Here is a 19,031-nt window from a genome sequence, read left to right on the forward strand (position 1 = left end):
TTGTAGAAACTGAGTCATTGAATATATTCAAGGCTAATAGAGACAGACTCTTGAACTGGGGTTATGTAGAACGGGCAGGAAAGTGAAGACAAATCCAAGATCAGATCAGCCACGGGGCAGCAGGGTAGCACATTGATTAGCACAGTTGCTTCACAGCTCCATGGTCCCAGGGTTCGATTCCCGGCTTGGGTCACTGTCTGTGCGGAGTCTGCACGTTCTCCCCGTGTCTGCTTGGGTTTGCTCCGGGTGCTCCGGTTTCCTCCCACAATCCAAAGAGGTGCAGGTTAGGTGGATTGGCCATGATAAATTGCCCTTAGTGTCCAAAAAGGTTAGATGGGGTTACTGGGTTACAGGGATAGGGTGGAGGCGTGGGCTTGAGTAGGGTGCTCGCTCCAAGAACCGGTGTAGACTCGATGGGCCGAATAACCTCTTTCTGCAGTGTACATTCTATTTTATGAATAGTGGAGCAGGCTTGAGTAGCCATGTACCTACTCCTACCCCTATTTCTGACAGTCTTAGTGGTTCTTTCAGGAATTTGAAAGCGGTTATGTGCCTTTGTAATTATGTGGGAGAAATAAATCCTCAACACAAAATAAAAATGTATTTTCTTGTGTGACTAGAATATATAGTGGATATATATACCATACAGGGTTCTACATGAGGAAAACTTATAACTGGTCAATCCAGCAGTGCTAGGCTGTTTGATGAAAAAAAAAAGAAAAAGAAAATCGCTTATTGTCACAAGTAGGCTTCAAATGAAGTTACTGTGAAAAGCCCCTAGTCGCCACATTCCGGCGCCTGTTCGGGGAGGCTGGTACGGGAATTGAACCGTGCTGCTGGCCTGCCTTGGTCTGCTTTCAAAGCCAGCGATTTAGCCTTGTGCTAAACCAGCCCCTTTGGGGATGCGTTGAGTGTTTTGCTGAGGAATCTCTTGCTGCTACCTACCCGACTCCTGATATATCTCTGCCTTTGCCGGCTCTCTCCCCACTACTGCAATCTCTCCACATATATCAATATGGTCAATGCAGCAATTAGAGGTGGCAATGTTGTGGAGATTATAGTAAAAACAGAAGCAAAGGAATGAGGATTGGACAAAAGAGAAAGTGAGGAGAGGAAAGATAAAACTGTGAAGCAATGCCAAAGGAGCGGAGAGGCAGTTGAGTGAAAAGTGAATGAGATCAATGTGAGCATTAACTTTGCAAATTTTCTTTTTGGCAAATTTGCCAATATTTTGGATAGTTGGATACGGTGAAGTACGAGAAATATTAGGTTGAATTCTGCCTGAAAATATTTGAACTCGTCTGAGTTTAGTTAATGTATTATCTGACCCATTAACTAACATCTGAATATTTAATGCCGGATGATTGAGAAACCTATTCTGTTATCATTCTTAAGGGACGTTTAAAAGTGAATTTTGAGGAATTGAATTCCCGATGGGAAGAGCATTGACTTTGGAGATTGTAATATTGGGAGTTTAGATGCACAGTCTCATGATTTCTCAACAATTAATATTGCCAATAGAAAGTTAAGGGAAGCGTGTGTCCAAATGTGCTTTTGTGGTCAAGTTGCACAATTTTGTAAGGTGGCCTATGCTCTATGCGAGGAGTTAGGGTATTTCAGATTGTGGTAGTGCTTTAATTTTATATTGTACATAATAAAAGCATTGCCCAAATAGTTGTCTAGTGTGGTTAAAGAAATGGTGACTCAGAAACGCCCCTGGTTAAAAGTGAGTCATGTCTTGCCTTTCTCCCTTTTGCAGGCACCCGTAGGGTCGGACTGGTTGCAGTGAAGTTGGGGATGATGCCTTTGTGGACCAAATCGGGTGATAAACATGCAGTCACATTACTTCAGGTAAAAATATGGCGTTAAGATAGAGTACTGTTATTCGCCAGGTCAGTTTAGCTTTTATGATTTTAGAAGAAGAGAATACATGGAATGGGATACTTACGACGGTGTCTACAGAACAAAAGTATTCAATGTAAATACTTTTTGATCGTTAAAAGAAAATAACCCAGATATTTAGACAAATGTACTACTTGGACAAGTTGGAATATTAATAAAAAAATAGATTGTGCAGGCATTTCAGTTCAAAAATACTACTACAAGATACTTGTTTCCAATTTCAAATGAAGTTTTAAGGACAAAATCTGTAACAGTGGTTTCCACATCTTTGTGTTTTATGAAGATGGCACATGCTCATATAAACGTTTCCCCCAAAAGTGGCAACTTAAAAACAATGCGATAAATCACTGGGGTTGGGATATAATTAAAAGAAGCGGAAATGTCTCTTTTAATTTGTTCACGAGATATGCAGGTTAGGAGGATTGGCCATGCTAAATTGCTGCTCCTTGGTGTCCAAAGGTCAGGTGGGGTTACGGGGATAGCACAGGGGGTTGGACACAGGGTGGGTGTAGACTCAATGGGCCGAATGGCCGTCTTCTGCACTGTAGGATTTCTATGTGGGCACTGCTAGCTGGGTCAGCATTTATTGTCCGTTCCCGATTGCCCTTGCGAAGGTCTCTCAAAAGATAGTGGCTTACATGTGATTTTCTCACTATCATGATACGATGCTAAGAAATAAACCTAGTGACTACCTCAATAAAAAGAATGTGTGTGTTTCTTCTAGGTGCAGGACTGTCATGTTGTATCGTGTACATCTAAAGAGGGATACGATGGCAAGAGGTCTGCTTTGGCAGTGGGTGGAAAGAATACATCTCCGTTCAATGTAAGGAAGTGTTTTTACGTACGCTTCATTATTTGGTTTGATTCATTAACAGTAAAATATTGTTAAGTAAGTAAATAAGCTGTGGGAGACTGAAGCACATAAATGGAAGGGTGTTGGGTTGCTCAATTTTGCGACTATTCCAAACTCTGAATTTTCCCCTGTTTTAAACAGCTTCTGTTTACTTTCCCATTGCGGTAGTGAACCAAAAAAAAAGCAGCTCGCTCAACCTTTAAACTAAGAAATTATTTCTTTTGGATCTAGCTTGTAGTGTGAGGATGACATTTTTGAGCAGTGCCTCAGGGTACCACACATGAATGGATGTCCAGGCCTGAGAAAAGGGATGGGGGCTTCATTTACATGGAGAGATTGGCGAAGCTTGGATTGTTCCCCTTCGAGCAGAGAAGGTTAAAGGAATCTTGATAGGGGTGTTCAAAATCCTAAAGAGTTTAGGTAGAGTCAGTGGCAGAGATGCCGATTTAAGGCTATTAGCAGAAGAATCAGAGGCGACACGATTTTTGTTGCATATCCAGTCATTTTATGATCTGGAATGTTGTGACCTTTCAAAAGCAGATTAGATAAATGCTTGAAATAAAAGCATTTCCACGAATATGAGGGAATAAGGAGTGCTATTAACTGGAAAGCTCAACTAAAGAGCCAGCACAGGCCAAAAGGCCTCCTTGTGCGCTGTATTGTTTTGTGATTCTAATGCAAACTGTGTGCCGAGCATGTGTCGCAAAGTATGTTTTATGCCTTGCATTTGTTTTCTGTGAAATAATTTGGGGGATTAAGGTTTGACATGTGCGGAAGGTTTTGTGGGTAAGATTGGTGTAGTGGAGCAAGCAGAGCAACAAGCAAAATAGACCACAGCTCATCATAAATCCAAACTTAGATGCAAATGTTGAAATTGTCAAGCCAAAATTTGCCTATCACTTGACATAGCTGCTCCCGGTTTCAGTTCTGTTCCGGAAATTAGGGTAATTGTGGGCAATTGTTACAGCTATTAGAAAAGATAAGCTAATTAGAGGCGATATCCATGGGCGGCATGGTGGTTAGCACTGCTTTCTCAGCACCAGGGACCTGGGTTTGATTCCGGCCTCGAGTGACTGTGTCATTTGCACGTTCTCCCTGTGTCTGCGTGGGTTTCCTCCGGGTTCCTCTCCCAGTCCAAAGATGTACAGTTTAGGGGATTTGATTTGATTTGATTTATTATTGTCACATGTATTAGTATACAGTGAAAAGTATTGTTTCTTGCATGCTGTGCAAACGCATGCTGTACATAGGGAAGGAAGGAGAGACTGCAAAATATAATGTTACAGTTATAGCAAGGTGTAGAGAAAAGATCAACTTAATATGAGGTAGGTCCATTCAAATGTGTGATGGCAGTAGGGAAGAAGCTGTTCTTGAGTCAGTTGGTACGTGACCTCAAACTTTGGTGTCTTTTTCCTGACGGAAGAAGGTGGAAGAGAGTATCTCCCGATTGCGTGGGTGTCTCTCCGAGACAGCGGGAGTTGTAGACAGAGTCAATGGATGAGAGGCTGGTTTGCGTGATGGATTGGGCTACATTCACGACCTTTTGTAATTTCCTGCGGTTTTGGGCAGAGCAGGCTCCATACCAAGCTGTGATACAACCAGAAAGAATGCTTTCTAAGGTGCATCTGTAGAAGTTGGTGAGAGTCGTAGGTGACATGCCAAATTTCCTTAGTCTTCTAAGAAAGTAGAGTCGTTGGTGGGCTTTCTTAACTATAGTGTCGGCATGGGGGGACCAGGACAGGTTGTTGGTGATCTGGACGCCTAAAAACATGAAGCTCTCGACCCTTTCTACTTCGTTCCCATTGATGTAGACAGGGGCATGTTCTCCACTACGCTTCCTGAAGTTGATGACCATCTCCTCCGTTTTGTTCACATTGAGGGAGAGATTATTGTCGTCACACCAGTTCACCAGATTCTCAGGAGACGATGATATAGTGGTATTGTCACTTGACTAGTAATCTAGCCACCCAGGCTGGTAATGCTCTGGGTCCCAGGTTCAAATCCCACCACCGCAGCTGGTGAAATCTGAATTCAATAAAAATCTGGAATTAAAAGTCTAATGGTGACCATGGAACCATTGTCGATTGTCGTAAAAACCCATCTGGTTCATGAATGTCCTTCAGGGCAGGAAATCTGCTGTCCTGACCCAGTCTGGCCTACAGAATCTTTATTAGTGTCACAAGTAGACTTGCATTAACACTGCAATGACGTCACTGTGAAAATGTGACTCCAGATCCACACAGTGATGTGGTTGACTCTTAACTGCTCCTCACTGAAATGACCCAGCAAGCCACTCCGTTCAAGGGCAATTAGGGATGGGCAACAAATGGTGGCCAAGCCAGCGACTCCCACATCCCGAGAACGAATATTTAAAAAAAAGTTTAGGTGGATTGGCCATGCTCAGCTGCCCCTTAGTGTCCAAAGGTGTGCAGGCTGGGCGGGGGGGGGGGGGGGTTGGGGGGGCATAGATAGAGTGCTCTTTTAGAGGGTTGGTGTAGACTCGATGGGCCGAATGGCCTCCTCCTGCATCTATGGATTTTATGAAGCTAGGTTTGCCATCAGAGTCTTGGGGAAGAGCACACTGCTGTACATTCTAAAAAGAAGAAAAGACGCCCTGTGGGAAAGGATAGGGAAGCCTGAAATGCTGAGTCTTGTAAGAGAGTCATCTCTGCTCTTTTTATTTATTTCACCCGAGGCGCAGGTTGAGGTGGTGACATTCTCTATAGTCCGATCCTAATTCTATTGGAACCACTGACAAAATTGTCTTTTTAAACATACAACGTCTTTGTGCAGGAGATTAATTGTATTTAACCATTTGTTTATTCATGTGGAAAGTGTCCAGAGGCACTTTATTGGGGTAAAGGGTGGTGGGAAATGTAGATTAAACTTGAACAGGAACGGATTTTTGATGTTTTTTTTTATGTAAGAGTTAAGGATGACAACGTTTTGACAAAATAAGTTAGGTTTTGAGTAGGTGTTTCTAAGCTGAGAGAGATGCGGAGTCTAGGAAGAGATTTCCAAAGAGTATGGTTGAAGCGACTGAAGGAAGGGATGTTTCCAGAAAGCTGGAGTTAGGCGGTTGAAGGATATGCAAGTTTGCAGAGAGGGTGGGGCGTGACTGTCGGATTTGAAGTCATGGTTACGGATTTGAAATTCAGCATGGCTCGGTAAGGACAAGAGTAATGGGCAAATGGGTGTAGGACAGTGCATTTAGACCCGTTTACATTGTTTAGTGGTCAGAAGGCCATTATTGGAGAAATTAACAGCGATAAAATCACAGGCGAGTGTCACTGGCAGTGGGGTCGAGATTGAGGCAGAGGCAATGTTGCGGGGTGAGGGCTTTTGATGGTGTACAGGTCTTAATGTTTGAAGCTTGGCTTTCGATCTAAAAGGATACCAAGATTTCACATGGTCTGAAATAAGAAAATGCTGGTCGTACTCCAGTCTGGCAGCTAGGCAGAGACAGGAAAACAGAGTTAACATTTCAGATCAATTATCTTTCTTCATGGTCTGGTTTGTTTTGAGCAAATATCTGAGATGGGAAATTAAAAAGTTAGTAGCGAAAGACTGGGGTTTATGGTGATGGTGAGAGGGGGTTGATTGGTTGCCTAGTGGTGGGGGAGGGGCGGTTAACAATAGTGCGGTGATGTGTTTGGTTGTGTTTATTGTCATTTTCAGTGTGAGGTAATTCCTTTGTCCCATGTTTGGTGTCAGTCGGGACAGAGGAGATAAAAGAAGTGGTAGAGACAGCAGGATGGCTTGTAATCCAGTGTCTGGAGAATGTCACTGAGAAGCGCATCGTGAGTAAATCTTGGGGGTTATCAAAAAAGAGCAGGTCAGAGGCTAGGAATCCTGTGGTGAGTAACTACCCTCCTGACTCCTCGAAGCCTGTCCACCATCGACAAGTCAGGTGTGTGATGGAATACTCTACACTTGCCTGGATGAGTGCAGTTCCAGCAACACTCGAGAAGCTCGGCACCATCCAGGACAAAGCAGCCCCGCTTGATTGGCACCCCATCCACAAACATTCAAACCCTTCACCACCGACGCACAGTAGCAGCTGTGATTACCGTCTACAAGATGTACTACAGGAACTCACCAAGGCTCCTTAGGCAGCATCTTCCAAACTCACAACTACTATCATCTAGAAGGACAAGAGGTGCAGATACCTGGGAACGCCACCACCTGGAGGTTCCCCTCCAAATCACTCACCACCCTTGACTTTGAAATATATCGCCGTTCCTTCATTGTCGCTGGGTCAAAATCCTGGAACTCCCTCCCTAACGGCACAGTGGGTGTACCTACACCACAGGGACTGCAGCGGTTCAAGAAGGCAGCTCACCACCACCTTCTCGAGGGCAATTAGGGATGGGTAATAAATTGGATATTTGCAGAGGTTTCACTACTGCAATACACTCAGATTATTGGTATTTGGAAGTTATTTGATAGTTAACCACAATCCATGAAGGATCATAGACCTCTCTCCAACTGAGAGAGACAAGTGGTTATATCTGGCTTGAGAGATGCCACCGCATCAAACAGCCCTCATGAACTACCACAGCTGATACAGGGATTGAATCTGCACTGTTGGCATCATTCTGCACCACACTCTAGCCATCTAACCAATTGACCTAACTAAACCCCATGATCATCAATTAATGTGGGGCTCAAAACCCCAACCTTGGGATTAAGAGTCCCACTATCTGCTAACTGAGGTAAACGGGCTGTTTTAGATGATTGGATTTCCTTGCTAACTGTGCAGTGAGTGATCCCTATTTTTGGAACCATGTCTTCACGTGTGCTATAAATGGATACAACGATTGCAATGAAGAAACGTTTGATCCAAAGAAAATGTTTAAGATGGAATCCGATGATGCCTTGCATCATGTTGTGTTACTATTCTGCAATGTGCCTTTTTCGTTTGGAGACCCCTTATTTTGAAACAATGCTTCTAGATGCCCCCACACAACGAAGCCCCCCTTTCGGCATCTATCTCAAGCCCCCTCAGATTCTTACATGTTTCAAGAAGATCACTCCTCACTCTTAAACTCCATTGAGCATCACCAGGGCACAGACCCAGGAAAATCTCCCCTTGTGAGCTATCTAACCAGGTCTTTCCAAATTTTCCTGTCCCTCTTCATTTGGAGGGAGGAAATTGATGCAGCCAACATCCTGGATTGCCTGAAAATGTCTCCAAAATACTAACTGGGCTGAGTGAGGTATGTTTTAGTAAAGCCATACTGTGTATGGATAACCACCAGACACTGGCCATGCAAAGTTAGACTAATTTCTATCAGCATATTGAGCTATAGATTTCTCTGTGCCAAAGATTTGCTGTTAACAATTATTGAAAAATCAGTGCAGTTTTAGCTCGTGATTTTGTTTTTAAGATTGAAAATCCTGCTGTAGCCACAGAGATGAAAGTATTGTCTTCTCGTGGTGCAATTCATTGTAGTACAATGATGCACAAATATTTCTTATACCCACTTATTACCACTTCGAAACGCTTTTAGTAATTACTGAAATTGTTACGACTTTTTAAAGTGGTTCATCAAGTAGCTTGAGAAGGTTTGTATAATTCCCAGTACAGTGTGATCAGTTAACTTCCAAATGATCAGTAATTGATTGAAAATGCCATCTAGATTGGCCAAATTAATGGAAATATCTCCATAATCTGTCTTTAGTAAGGCATAGTGAATAGACAGTCTCTGCCGATAGAACGTTTCAATTGTTGTTGCTTCTGTTTAGCAGCGTTTTATTTCATAAAATCATGGAATTTACTGTGCAGAAGGAGGCCATTCGGCCCATCGAGTCTGAGCCGGCCCTTGAAAAGAGCACCCTACCCAAGCCCACGCCTCCACCCCATTCCAGCAACCCCAGCCAACCTTTTTTTTCCTTTGGGCACCAAGGGCAATTTATCGTGGCCAATCTACCTAACCTGCATATCTTGGACCGTGTGAGGAAACCGGAGCACCCGGACGAAACCGGAGCAGACATGGGGAGAACGTGCAGACTCCGCACAGACAGTGACCCAAGCCGTGAATCGAACCTGAGACCCTGGAGCTGTGAAGAAACTGCTAACCACTGTGCTACCATGCTGTGCTATTCTATGCTATCTTTTTTTTTGGGGGGGGGGAATGCTTTTGCAGTAAGATCTTTTGTGTGAAGAGCGAGGGGCAGCAGTCGCAGTAACATGTTCTCACGAATGGGGCAAAGATTACTTTGCCAGAATCGTCACAGAATGAGCATTGTCTTTTATTACATTTGAAAAATTCTGTCTGCTCAAGTACCCATGAGACTGACGTGTAAAATATAGTCATTAGAAGCAATCGACCTTGAAGAGCAGATCAATTTAGATACCTATGGTTAGAGATTCATGCAAAAACTAATCATAAGTGGTGATTTTATGGTACAGTACATTAAGGCAGAGGAATTGCTAACAAGGAGTTTTTAAAATGCAACTCCGAATACAGATATTGAAGACAAAATATATTCCTGTCGAAACTTGAAGTTGATACTTCCATTGATTTAGTTATTATGATTGTGTTCCCTTTGTGATATGGAGGGTCCCAACTTCTCAACAGCAGATATTTTTTCCTCCCAACATTTTCCTTTTTCCTTAGGCAGTATCTCACGATCGAGGATGACTTACTTCCACTCAGGTTTGATGCACCCTGAGAAGGCTGATGTGTCCAGTGCGTGATCTGCAGATTGTGTGTCATATGTGGGGCAGGTGATGCTTGAATGGTCGGTTAGGCGGGTTGTTTGGAGGTTTGTGTGCTCCTTCCGAGGCCTGGACTTTACCTCTGCACATTCCTGACAAAGCCTCTCGACGTGTCCAGTGCCTTCCCAACTGAACCCTCTCCATTTTGGTCCGTCACAAGCCAGGATCTCCCGTGAGTTGGCCGGAATATTTGGCCTCTTCAGGGATGCTTTGAGGACATCCCTAAAAAATTTCAGCTATCCTCCTGGGAGTCTCCTGTCAGGACAGAGTTCAGAGCAACCCCTTGCCTGCTAATAGACTCCCACAACATATGCTGTCACTGAATAATCTGCTGTGTTACAACAGCCAAGATTGGGAACTGCAAACCTCTATCTCGAGTAACTCGTTACCTACTGCTATCTCTAGCCGACTAGAGTCATGTTTTGGGCTCAAAGCACGTCAATGAAAAAATTAGTCCAAAGAATAATTGTTTATTTGCATCATGTTCATGATCAGCCATGATCAAACAGCAGGGCAGACTTGATGGGGCAAATAGCCTAATTCTGCTCCTCTATCTTATGAACTTCTGTTTCTCCACATGTATGAATCTCACTTCAGAAATGTTTACATGCAACAGTAATGTGGTCAAAAATATGTCCACATCATTGACAACCAGTTTATCATCAGCCACGCAAGCAGCTACAGATCATCAGCCCAGGGTCATCAGCAGACCAGTTTACTTCAAGCATTCGGGTAAATGTAGAATTTACATGTCCCATTCTAATGGGTAGCTATGTCCTGCCATATCGAGCAATGCAATATTCTTAAATTTTCCCAATCTTCTACGAGAAAGGTTGACAGGAAGGGGGAAAAAAGGCTAAACCAATGATCAAGTTTAATCCCTTTTCCATTATTCAAAACCACCTACTGTCTGTTTTTACTGTCAGTCTAGGCTAGGATTGGAGTGTGTTGATCTTCATGGTATCTATGGTTTGGATACTGATGAAAAGAGAGACAGGTTTCCAACTTTTCATCTTGCACTCATCAGGACAAACTCAAGAATGCCAAATTTCGAACGATCGCAATAAGTCATACTGCAGGAGAAAAGGGTGCTGTTTGGTTTGCAAGTCAAATGATTGGCCTAGCTGGTTGCCATGGAGAAAATAAAAGGGCACTATAAGCTCCCTAAACTCCCGGATAATCTTTTGAAAAGGCACAAGCCTCAGCGACTCCCCCTTGGACTGATCTGTTCCCTGTAAGAACATTATTCATAACGCCCTGTGCTGCTCATGTTTGGCCCTTGTTCCGCACTGTAACCAATCTCTATTTGTTGATGTACCATTGTCCATGTACTCTGTCGACTATTCTTTTGTCTACTATGTACGTACTGTGTACATTCCCTTGGCCACGGAAAAATACTTTTCACTGTATTTCGGTACATGTGACAATAAAAATCAATCAACAAGCTTGAACGTATTCCTTTTGTTTGCAGAGAGCTGGTCCCTGTGTATGAATGTATGCCACTTCTAGCAAGTGTAAATGAGTTACGTTATGAGCTTGAGTGATTACCTGAAATTGATTGTTAGAGAAGCTATTCTTCCTATGCTTTCTCCTCTGGCCAGTCAGTCGATTTGCCAACCAGTCAGCACCTTTTATTCATGTAGTATAAATTGTTGTGATTGTTTGTTTGAAATTTTGGATTCTTGTGTTTGTCCCAATGAGTTTAAGATGAAAAGCTTCAACAATTTGTCTCTTGGCAATATTCAAGTTCTGGACTGCCAACTGACTGTTCATCCGTATTTTCCTCTTGTCGACCTTGTTCGGCCCATGTCCTTCACATCTGGCTGGCACTAAGTGGAGAACATCATTCTGGTCAAACTTGTTTTCAGAAGAAATGATCAGCTCTTAAGGAGTCCCAGTTCACCAGCAGCATGTTTTGGCATCAGCAAGCATTTTTCTTGAATTTGTTTTCCCCATACTCTTTCTGGGCAGTTCCAGATTGAAATCCGTTGCAGGTTTTCAATACTTTATTCTGCATTGTTTTTCAAAACAGCAGTGAACAATATGGAAGCTTCATTTATCGTATGTTGCCTTCCATGTAAATTCTTGTGCTTTTTTGAATGCCCCAAGTTATGCTCCACATGGGTCCTTAAGGTCATTCAAGGGAGATACTCAGTCTTACGTTGTGCAGCATTTTATTTCTTCATAAACAAATACAGAATCACCAGGCAATTCTTGACTGCTTTTGAGACTCGTTAGATTTTACAATTGGTGGAGAAATAAGAAAAAGTAATATATTGTATGTAACTCGCCTTGCCCCTGACTCAAAGTTGTGGGTTCAAGTCCTATTCCAGGAACCTCAGCACAAAAATCTTGACTAACATTCAGGTGCAGTACTGAGGGTGTGCTGCACTGCCACAGGTATTGTCATTCAGAAGAGATGTTTAAGCAAGGCCCCAGCTGTCCCCTCCATTGGCAAAAAAAAAATCCACAGTACTATTTGAAGGAGTTATCCCCACTGTCCTTGTCAATATTTATTCCTCAATCAACATCTATGAAGCAGATTATCCGGTAATTAGCACATTGCTGTTAGTGGGAGCCTGTTGCTGCATGCCCTACATTACAACCTAAACTTCAAAACCACTTCATAGGTTGTAAAGTGCCTTGTGAAAAATGAAAATCGCTTATTGTCACAAGTAGGCTTCAAATGAAATTACTGTGAGAAGCCCCAAGTTGCCACATTCCGGCGCCTGTTCGGGGAGGCTGTTATGGGAATTGAACCCGCGCTGCTGGCCTGCCTTGGTCTGCTTTCAAAGCCAGTGATTTAGCCCTGTGCTAAACCAGCCCCTTGTGGCAGCTTGAAGTTGTGAAAGGCACTATTTTTAAGTTTGAAGTACAAAGAAATTCTTCCAAACTATAAAGCTGACGAGGGTGATGTTTTCAACAGCGCTGCTCATTATACAGCTGGAGGTATGGCAGTTATCATGGAGATTCTCATCTATCCTGCTTCAGTGACACTGTCAGTTTTCCGATGAACAAGTTAGGAATGCATGGAGGAGCGCAGCCAATCAATTGTGCTTATTTTCCTTTCTCACTTCTCCCTTACACTTTTAAAAGTGGAGGTTCTTGCTGGTGATGCTACTCAAACCTTCCTTTCTATTTTTTATTTTGCTCTCTTCTCAAAAGGATAGTTTTCATAATTGTCTAAATCTGTGAATCCTTCAGTGTAATGATGTGGTGATGCCGGCGTTGGATTGGGATGGTCACAGTAAGAAATCTTACAACACCAGGTTAAAGCCCAACAGGTTTATTTGGAATCACTAGCTTTCGGAGTGTAGCTCCGTGATGAAGGAGCTGCGCTCTGAAAGCTAGCGATTCCAGATAAACCTGTTGGACTTTAACCTGGTGTTGTAAGACTTCTTACTGTGCCTTCAATGCCATGAGACTAATAAATACACCTTAACAGGTGTATTTCAAGAGGGAGATTGAGCAGTGCTCGCCACATTCTGGTGCCTGCCCTGAGAGATGATAGATACCACACTGTGAGCTTTTACATTTGGATTAATGCAGATTCATTTACTTGCGGTATTTTGCATAGTTAAGTTCATGCATCGCAGCAGTAAGGCACAGAAAATTATGATTTAAAATCAATTTGGAGTCAAATTTCAAGGTATTAAAAGCTCCCTTCTCAGTCCAAAAACCTGAAAGATTTTGTGGCTAAAATAGTTACTTGCGGATGCAAAGCTGTATGTGGAAAAGGCTACTTAACACACACGGCTCAATTGTATTTATATTAAACTAAAGATTACAAACAATATGTCCGCAGGGCTGGCTGCGAGATAGGATATGGGCAGCAGAATTTTGAGCTTATGGAATGCTATGATTTTCAACATTCATTCAAAATCAGAGATGTTATATGACCATTAGTGTATGGCAAACTAATGAGGAACATGACAGGCACCATCTGGGTCTGTCACGTGTCAAACCCTTAAACAATGCACATTTTGAACTTCTCAAAGCTTCCTTAACTGAGTAATTAGTAGATCAGTCAGTTCAATCCCTTTTGCCATTTTGAAGTTTTGTAAGGGAAGGTAGCCTCCATTTGAATTCTAGAAAATATTCCTATTTAACACAGGATGCAATGTGCTTTCATCACAGCTTGATGTAGTTTCATGGTTGCTAGCAGTCCTCCAGTCTCTCACCTAAGCAATCATTATTCATGAGTGCTTTCTTTAAGTACAAGAGGGAATACTGTAACACTAAGCAGTACTGCAGAAGCTGAAAGCCTGAAATAAGGGAACGTTGTCATTTTTATTCCATCTCTGCATTTAATGCAATCTAGTCCCAGTAAATTCCATCTCTGTATTTAATATAATCTAGTCCCAGTAAACTGCATTTCTTTTGACAACTGAGTTGGTGCTTGTTTTCCATTTCGGGGCTACAGCCTGATTTGAACATGATGCTTTTGGTATTCTGATTGAATTAACCTAATTTTCTGCTATACCCCAGTCTTTTCTGTGAATAGGGTTATCAGGAATGATGCAATTTCATGTAAATCATAGCAGGTCTATCAATGAGCAGCGCAATACTGAATAATAGTTTCATAATGCCCAAAACGTTGTGAACCTAGTCAGCCAGTGAACTAGTAAGTGCAAACAGGAAATACCCGATCGATGTGCGATCCATCATTTGCTTCATGTTGTCACATTTGACCTCAAGATGAGCTTCTGACCAGAAATTTGTTGCTAAGACATCCTATTTCCACTCCATAACATTGCCCGATTTCTCCACCCACAATCATCCTCATGGGTCTTTTTATCTCCAGACTTGATTATTCCAACGCATTTCTGACTCCATAAATCGTTAACTCGTCCAAGATTCTGTAGTCCACATCCTGACTCGCACCCAGCCCTGTGGGCCCATCATCACTTTGCGTTCACTGATTTGTTCTGTTAAGCAGTGCCTGAAGCTTGTTTTTGTTTCCTCCACGGCCTCGCCCCTCCCTATCTCTGTACTCTCCTCCAACCCCACAACCTTCTTGAGTTCTCTGCACGCCCCTAATTTAATATAATAATTGCTTATTGTCACAAGTAGGCTTCAATGAAGTTACTGTGAAAAGCCCCTAGTCGCCACATTCCGGCACCTGTTTGGGTAGGCCGGTACGGGAATTGAATCCGCGCTGCTGGCATTGATCTGCATTACAAGCCAGCTGTTTAGCCCACTGTGCTAAACCAGCCCTTAATTCTGGCCTCTTGCACGTTACTGATTTTAATTGCTCCATTGGAGGCCATGCCTTCGATTACCTTGAATTGGAATTCCCTCCTGCAACACCTCCGACTCTATTCTTTGCTTTCCTACTTTAAGACACTCTGTAAGGTCTACCTCTGAGAGCAAGCATTTGGTCATCTGTTTTCAGTGATGCAGTATTAGATCTTGTTTGACATTCCTCTGGTGCATATTGTATTCTTCAAAGCCGCGATGTAAACAACAGGCTGCTGCTGAATTGTGGATTGACTTGTTTTTCAGAAACCAGAGTCTGTTATGGAAAAGTACAGGCTTGCGGGGATACCCCCAAAACAGAAAATAACAGTTTTCAGGGTGTCTGAAAACGCCCTTATTAAACCAGGTAATGCTTTAAACAGAACTGTTCGTGTGCATTTGTTTTGAGATGTGAAAAAAAACTGACAAACCTATCGGCATTCAATCAAGGTTTTTCTTTCGTTCTTTCACAGGATGTGGGTGTTACTGGCTGGGCCAGCATTTATTGTCCACTCCTAATTTCCCCTGAGTAAGTGGTGGTGAGCAGCCTTCTTGAACCGCTGCAGTCCCATTTGGTGTAGATACACCCACAGTGTTGTTACAAAGGCAGTTTCAGGATTGCAGGAGATTGCCGATAAGGATTAAAAAAAACACACTGCATTCTCCCTTCTTAGTAACGCTAAACAGTACGTTGGTCTAAAAGATTTTCTACGTCTATTATTTATTCTCGTCAGGTGGCATTTGCATTAAAGCATTCGCTGCCTTTCTGGAATAAGCAGAATGTAAACGTTCCAGCCATGTTAGTAGAATCAACATAATTACTGATTAGATTTTTGTATAGTATAGCTCATCACCCATTGAAAATAGCCAAATCGCAACACGTGCACCGTCTAAGTAAATAATGACAAATTTGATTCATTTAGGTTTTGATTGGTACTTTCAGCCTTTTTGGGCCCAGGGAGTTAATTTCTAGCTATTTGTAAAATCAGTTCTGCTTGCAATGGTAACTAAGGATGTGCAGGAAATGTAAACATACTTCTCTTTAAAAATCCATTCTGAAACTGGCCTGATTTCAAACCTGGTCCATGCTGTCCCTACTCAGTTTGTGCACTTGGTTTCAGCAGGAGTTAGTAGGTTGGGAGAGGGAAATCCCGGAAGGTTTCCCCTTCCTCCCTCTCTGTGCCGTTGTAGTGCACTTAATAGGTGAGCTCGGCACAGAACCACTTTCTGGGATATTGTGGTTAAATACATTCCTTCTTTCCCATCAGCCCACAGGATTGCATAGGAGTAGAACACAGAAACAGGCCACTCAGCCCAGCTAGTCCATGCTGGTGTCTATGCTCCACTTAAACGTCCTCCCACCTTTCCTTTAGAAGCCTCCAATGTGACGCTATTGGGCTGGACTTTTTATTTAAAGTTTCCATGGATACTCTTTGAATGGCCACCAGGTGGAAAACAACGGGAGCGGTCTCGTTGTTTGTATATAACATGCATGCTTCTGCCTATTTTGATTAACTCAGCACATACTGCAATCGAACATGGGGCCTTCCAAGTCTCAATTGCTCAGCTACGCGCTGCATTAACAGCTGACAATATCTTGCAGCATGTGCTTGAAATTGGAACAAAAGGCAGAACTCGTAATCATTTATCAAGAGGTGTAGCCTGCACTGCTCCAGCCTCGTGTTGTGTATGGCACTTTTACCGTGGCCCGCTTGTAAGCCTAGTGAGCTTATCTGCCTTTTTTCTTTAAATGGAGCTCGAACAACAAAGTACTAGCTCCCCTGCTGGAGATAAAATACGTCAGAGTTAATTTTCTGCTGCTTAACACCTTATACACTGGCATTGTGTTGAAGGGCACAGGAATATTGGCCTTTTAGCTGTCGGCTTTGATTGCGGTCTGTAGAGCTAATGCTCAGTGTCTACAGTTGACCTCCATGTCTCTGATTTAATCGACTAAGGAATTGGATTGTGAAAATTAGGGACCGAAACCAGGAAACGTTTGAATGTAAAAAATGGCATATATTTCGAAAATCCCCGCAGCCTTTGTGATTCATCCCTTTAAATCATCCTAAATTTGATGTTTGATTAATTTGCAAGAGTTGGCTGGCTTTAATTTGAATTTGAATTCATTCAAGGTACTCCGTTGTATGCTGCTCATTTTCGGCCGGGACAGTACGTGGATGTCACAGCAAAAACGTAAGTGCCATATCTTGGAACAACTGCTTGAATTTGAAGCAAGAGGTACAACCCGTAATCATTCATCAAAAGGAGCATCTCGCAATACCGCAGCATTTTGTGCTGGGGGCTGAGCTTTGACTGACACTTTAATCATCCTTTGCTTGCTGGGTCTGTTACTGCGAACCTGCATTGTAACAGTGCGTTATGGAGATCCATTTACAGAACACATTTGCTGTTTGTGTTCCCTCTTTAACAGCATTTCCATACACTTTAGTAATGAATTGCCTCAGATGGTGAAGCTGGAAGCTCTTAAATCTCCGTGCTTCAGAGTTAATGCATTGAAAAGACCAGATCTGAATAAAAATGAATCTTCGATGCCTGCCACATGGTGAGGATTACAGGCACTCAAATTAATGAGTACTGACTTCTTTTAAGCTTTTCAACAGAAGCTCATTAAGTGCTGCGAACCTCCTTAGGCCGATGACTGCATTTGAACCGGGCAATCTACTTGCTAAATGGTCATGCTATGCTCCTCATTTGGAAAGGCTTAATTGTGAGTCACTATTTTGGAACCACCTTGTGACTGCATGTCTGTCTTTATGCTCAAGGTGTTAACTGTGGCTCCACAGTGGCAATCTTTTGTTTCGTGTCAGAAGGTCACGGCTTCAAACTCTATTCCAGTGACTTAACCTAAGTCTATAGCTTCCCTATCTTTGACCTGTCAGCGTAGAGTTGCCAACCAATCAGCGCCCTTTCTCCTGTAATATAAACTGTTGCGATTATTTGAAATTTGGTATTCTTGCATTTGTCCGGATGAGTGCCAGATGAAAAACTTCATTCCTGTCTCTTCAGAAATGTATAAAACAGAACTTTAATAAACTGCCGCACTTGTTATTTTCCATATGTACGTTGTGACAGCCAGTTCTATTTTGCCATCACCTTTCTTGACCCCTCCATAACTTGCCACACTCTCCAAATTACAGTAGAATCATAGAATCCCTTTGGTGTAGAAGGAGACCATTCGGCCCATTGTGTCTGCACCGACCCTCCAAAAGAGCACCATACCTAGGCCCACGCCCCCACCCTATTCTAGTAACCCTACCAAATGTTTTGGCCAATCCATCTAACCTGCACATCTTTGGACAGTGGGAGGAAACCAGAGCACCCAGAGGAAACCCATGAAGAGACATGGGAAGAGAATGCAAACTCCATACAGTCAGTACTATGTGAGCTGAAATATCCTCCCATATTGGGAAGACTGAAGCCATTCTTTTCAGTCCCTGCAGCAAACTCTGCTCCCAGCTACTGACTGCATCTCTCTCTCTGCAAATAACTGAGTCTGCACTGTACTGTTCTGCAACTTTGAAGAAGTATCAGACCGTAAGATCAACTTTCAACACCATCATTAAGGCCACCTATTTCCACCTCAATAAAGTTGTCCAACTCTATCCCAACTGTCGGCTGCTGAAACCTTCAGCCATCCATGCCTTTGTTACCTCTGAAGTAGACTTACCTAACACTCCTGGCCAGTCTCCTACACTTGACCATCTTCGAGCTTGAGGTCATCCAAAAATCTACTGCCCGCATCCTAACTTGTACCAAGTCCCATTCACCCCGGTGCTCGCTGGCCGACATTGGCTCCTAGTTAAGCAACATTTAAAAATTTATTTTTAAAGTTCTCCTACTTATTTTCAAATCCTTCCATGACCTCATCCCCTTCCTGTCTCTGTAATCTCCTCCAGCCCCGCAACCCTGCGAGAGATATCTGCCACCTCTAATTCTGGCCGTCTCACTTTAATCACTCAATTGCTGGTAGCTGTACCTTCAGCTGCCTGGGCACGAAGTTCTGGAATTCCCTCCCTAAAGCTCTCCGCCTTCCTACTTTGCTTGTCTCCTTTAAGACGTTCTTTAATATCTTCCTCTTTAACCAAGCTGATGTGCTATGTACTCTGGGATAATACAGGCTGCAACTGGATGCAGCTTTAACCAAAAGATACTCCAGATCTTGAAGTTAGTTCAATCTGATTTACTGAACCAGTAGTACAGTTAGCACAGTTCTCTATGAGTTCGACTCTCTGCTAACCTAAGTGTGGTTACTCTGTCTGACTGAACCAGACTAGCTCTTAGCCACGTGCT

At 42.9% G+C, this 19,031-nt stretch overlaps 1 protein-coding gene across 2 annotated transcripts in view; it reads left to right on the forward strand.

Moving 5' to 3' along the window:
• The window catches only part of mrpl3 (mitochondrial ribosomal protein L3), a 76,433-nt gene that overhangs the window by 13,447 nt on the left and 43,955 nt on the right, over nucleotides 1-19,031 (forward strand). For both annotated transcript variants that reach the window (XM_072510099.1, XM_072510100.1), the window contains exons 3-6: nucleotides 1,760-1,851; nucleotides 2,627-2,725; nucleotides 14,985-15,084; nucleotides 16,853-16,913. In XM_072510099.1, the coding sequence (XP_072366200.1) occupies nucleotides 1,760-1,851; nucleotides 2,627-2,725; nucleotides 14,985-15,084; nucleotides 16,853-16,913 (352 nt within the window). The remainder of the gene's footprint in view (nucleotides 1-1,759; nucleotides 1,852-2,626; nucleotides 2,726-14,984; nucleotides 15,085-16,852; nucleotides 16,914-19,031) is intronic.

Source organism: Scyliorhinus torazame, chromosome 6, assembly GCF_047496885.1.
Source record: "Scyliorhinus torazame isolate Kashiwa2021f chromosome 6, sScyTor2.1, whole genome shotgun sequence".
NCBI classification, from domain to species: Eukaryota; Metazoa; Chordata; class Chondrichthyes; order Carcharhiniformes; family Scyliorhinidae; genus Scyliorhinus; species Scyliorhinus torazame.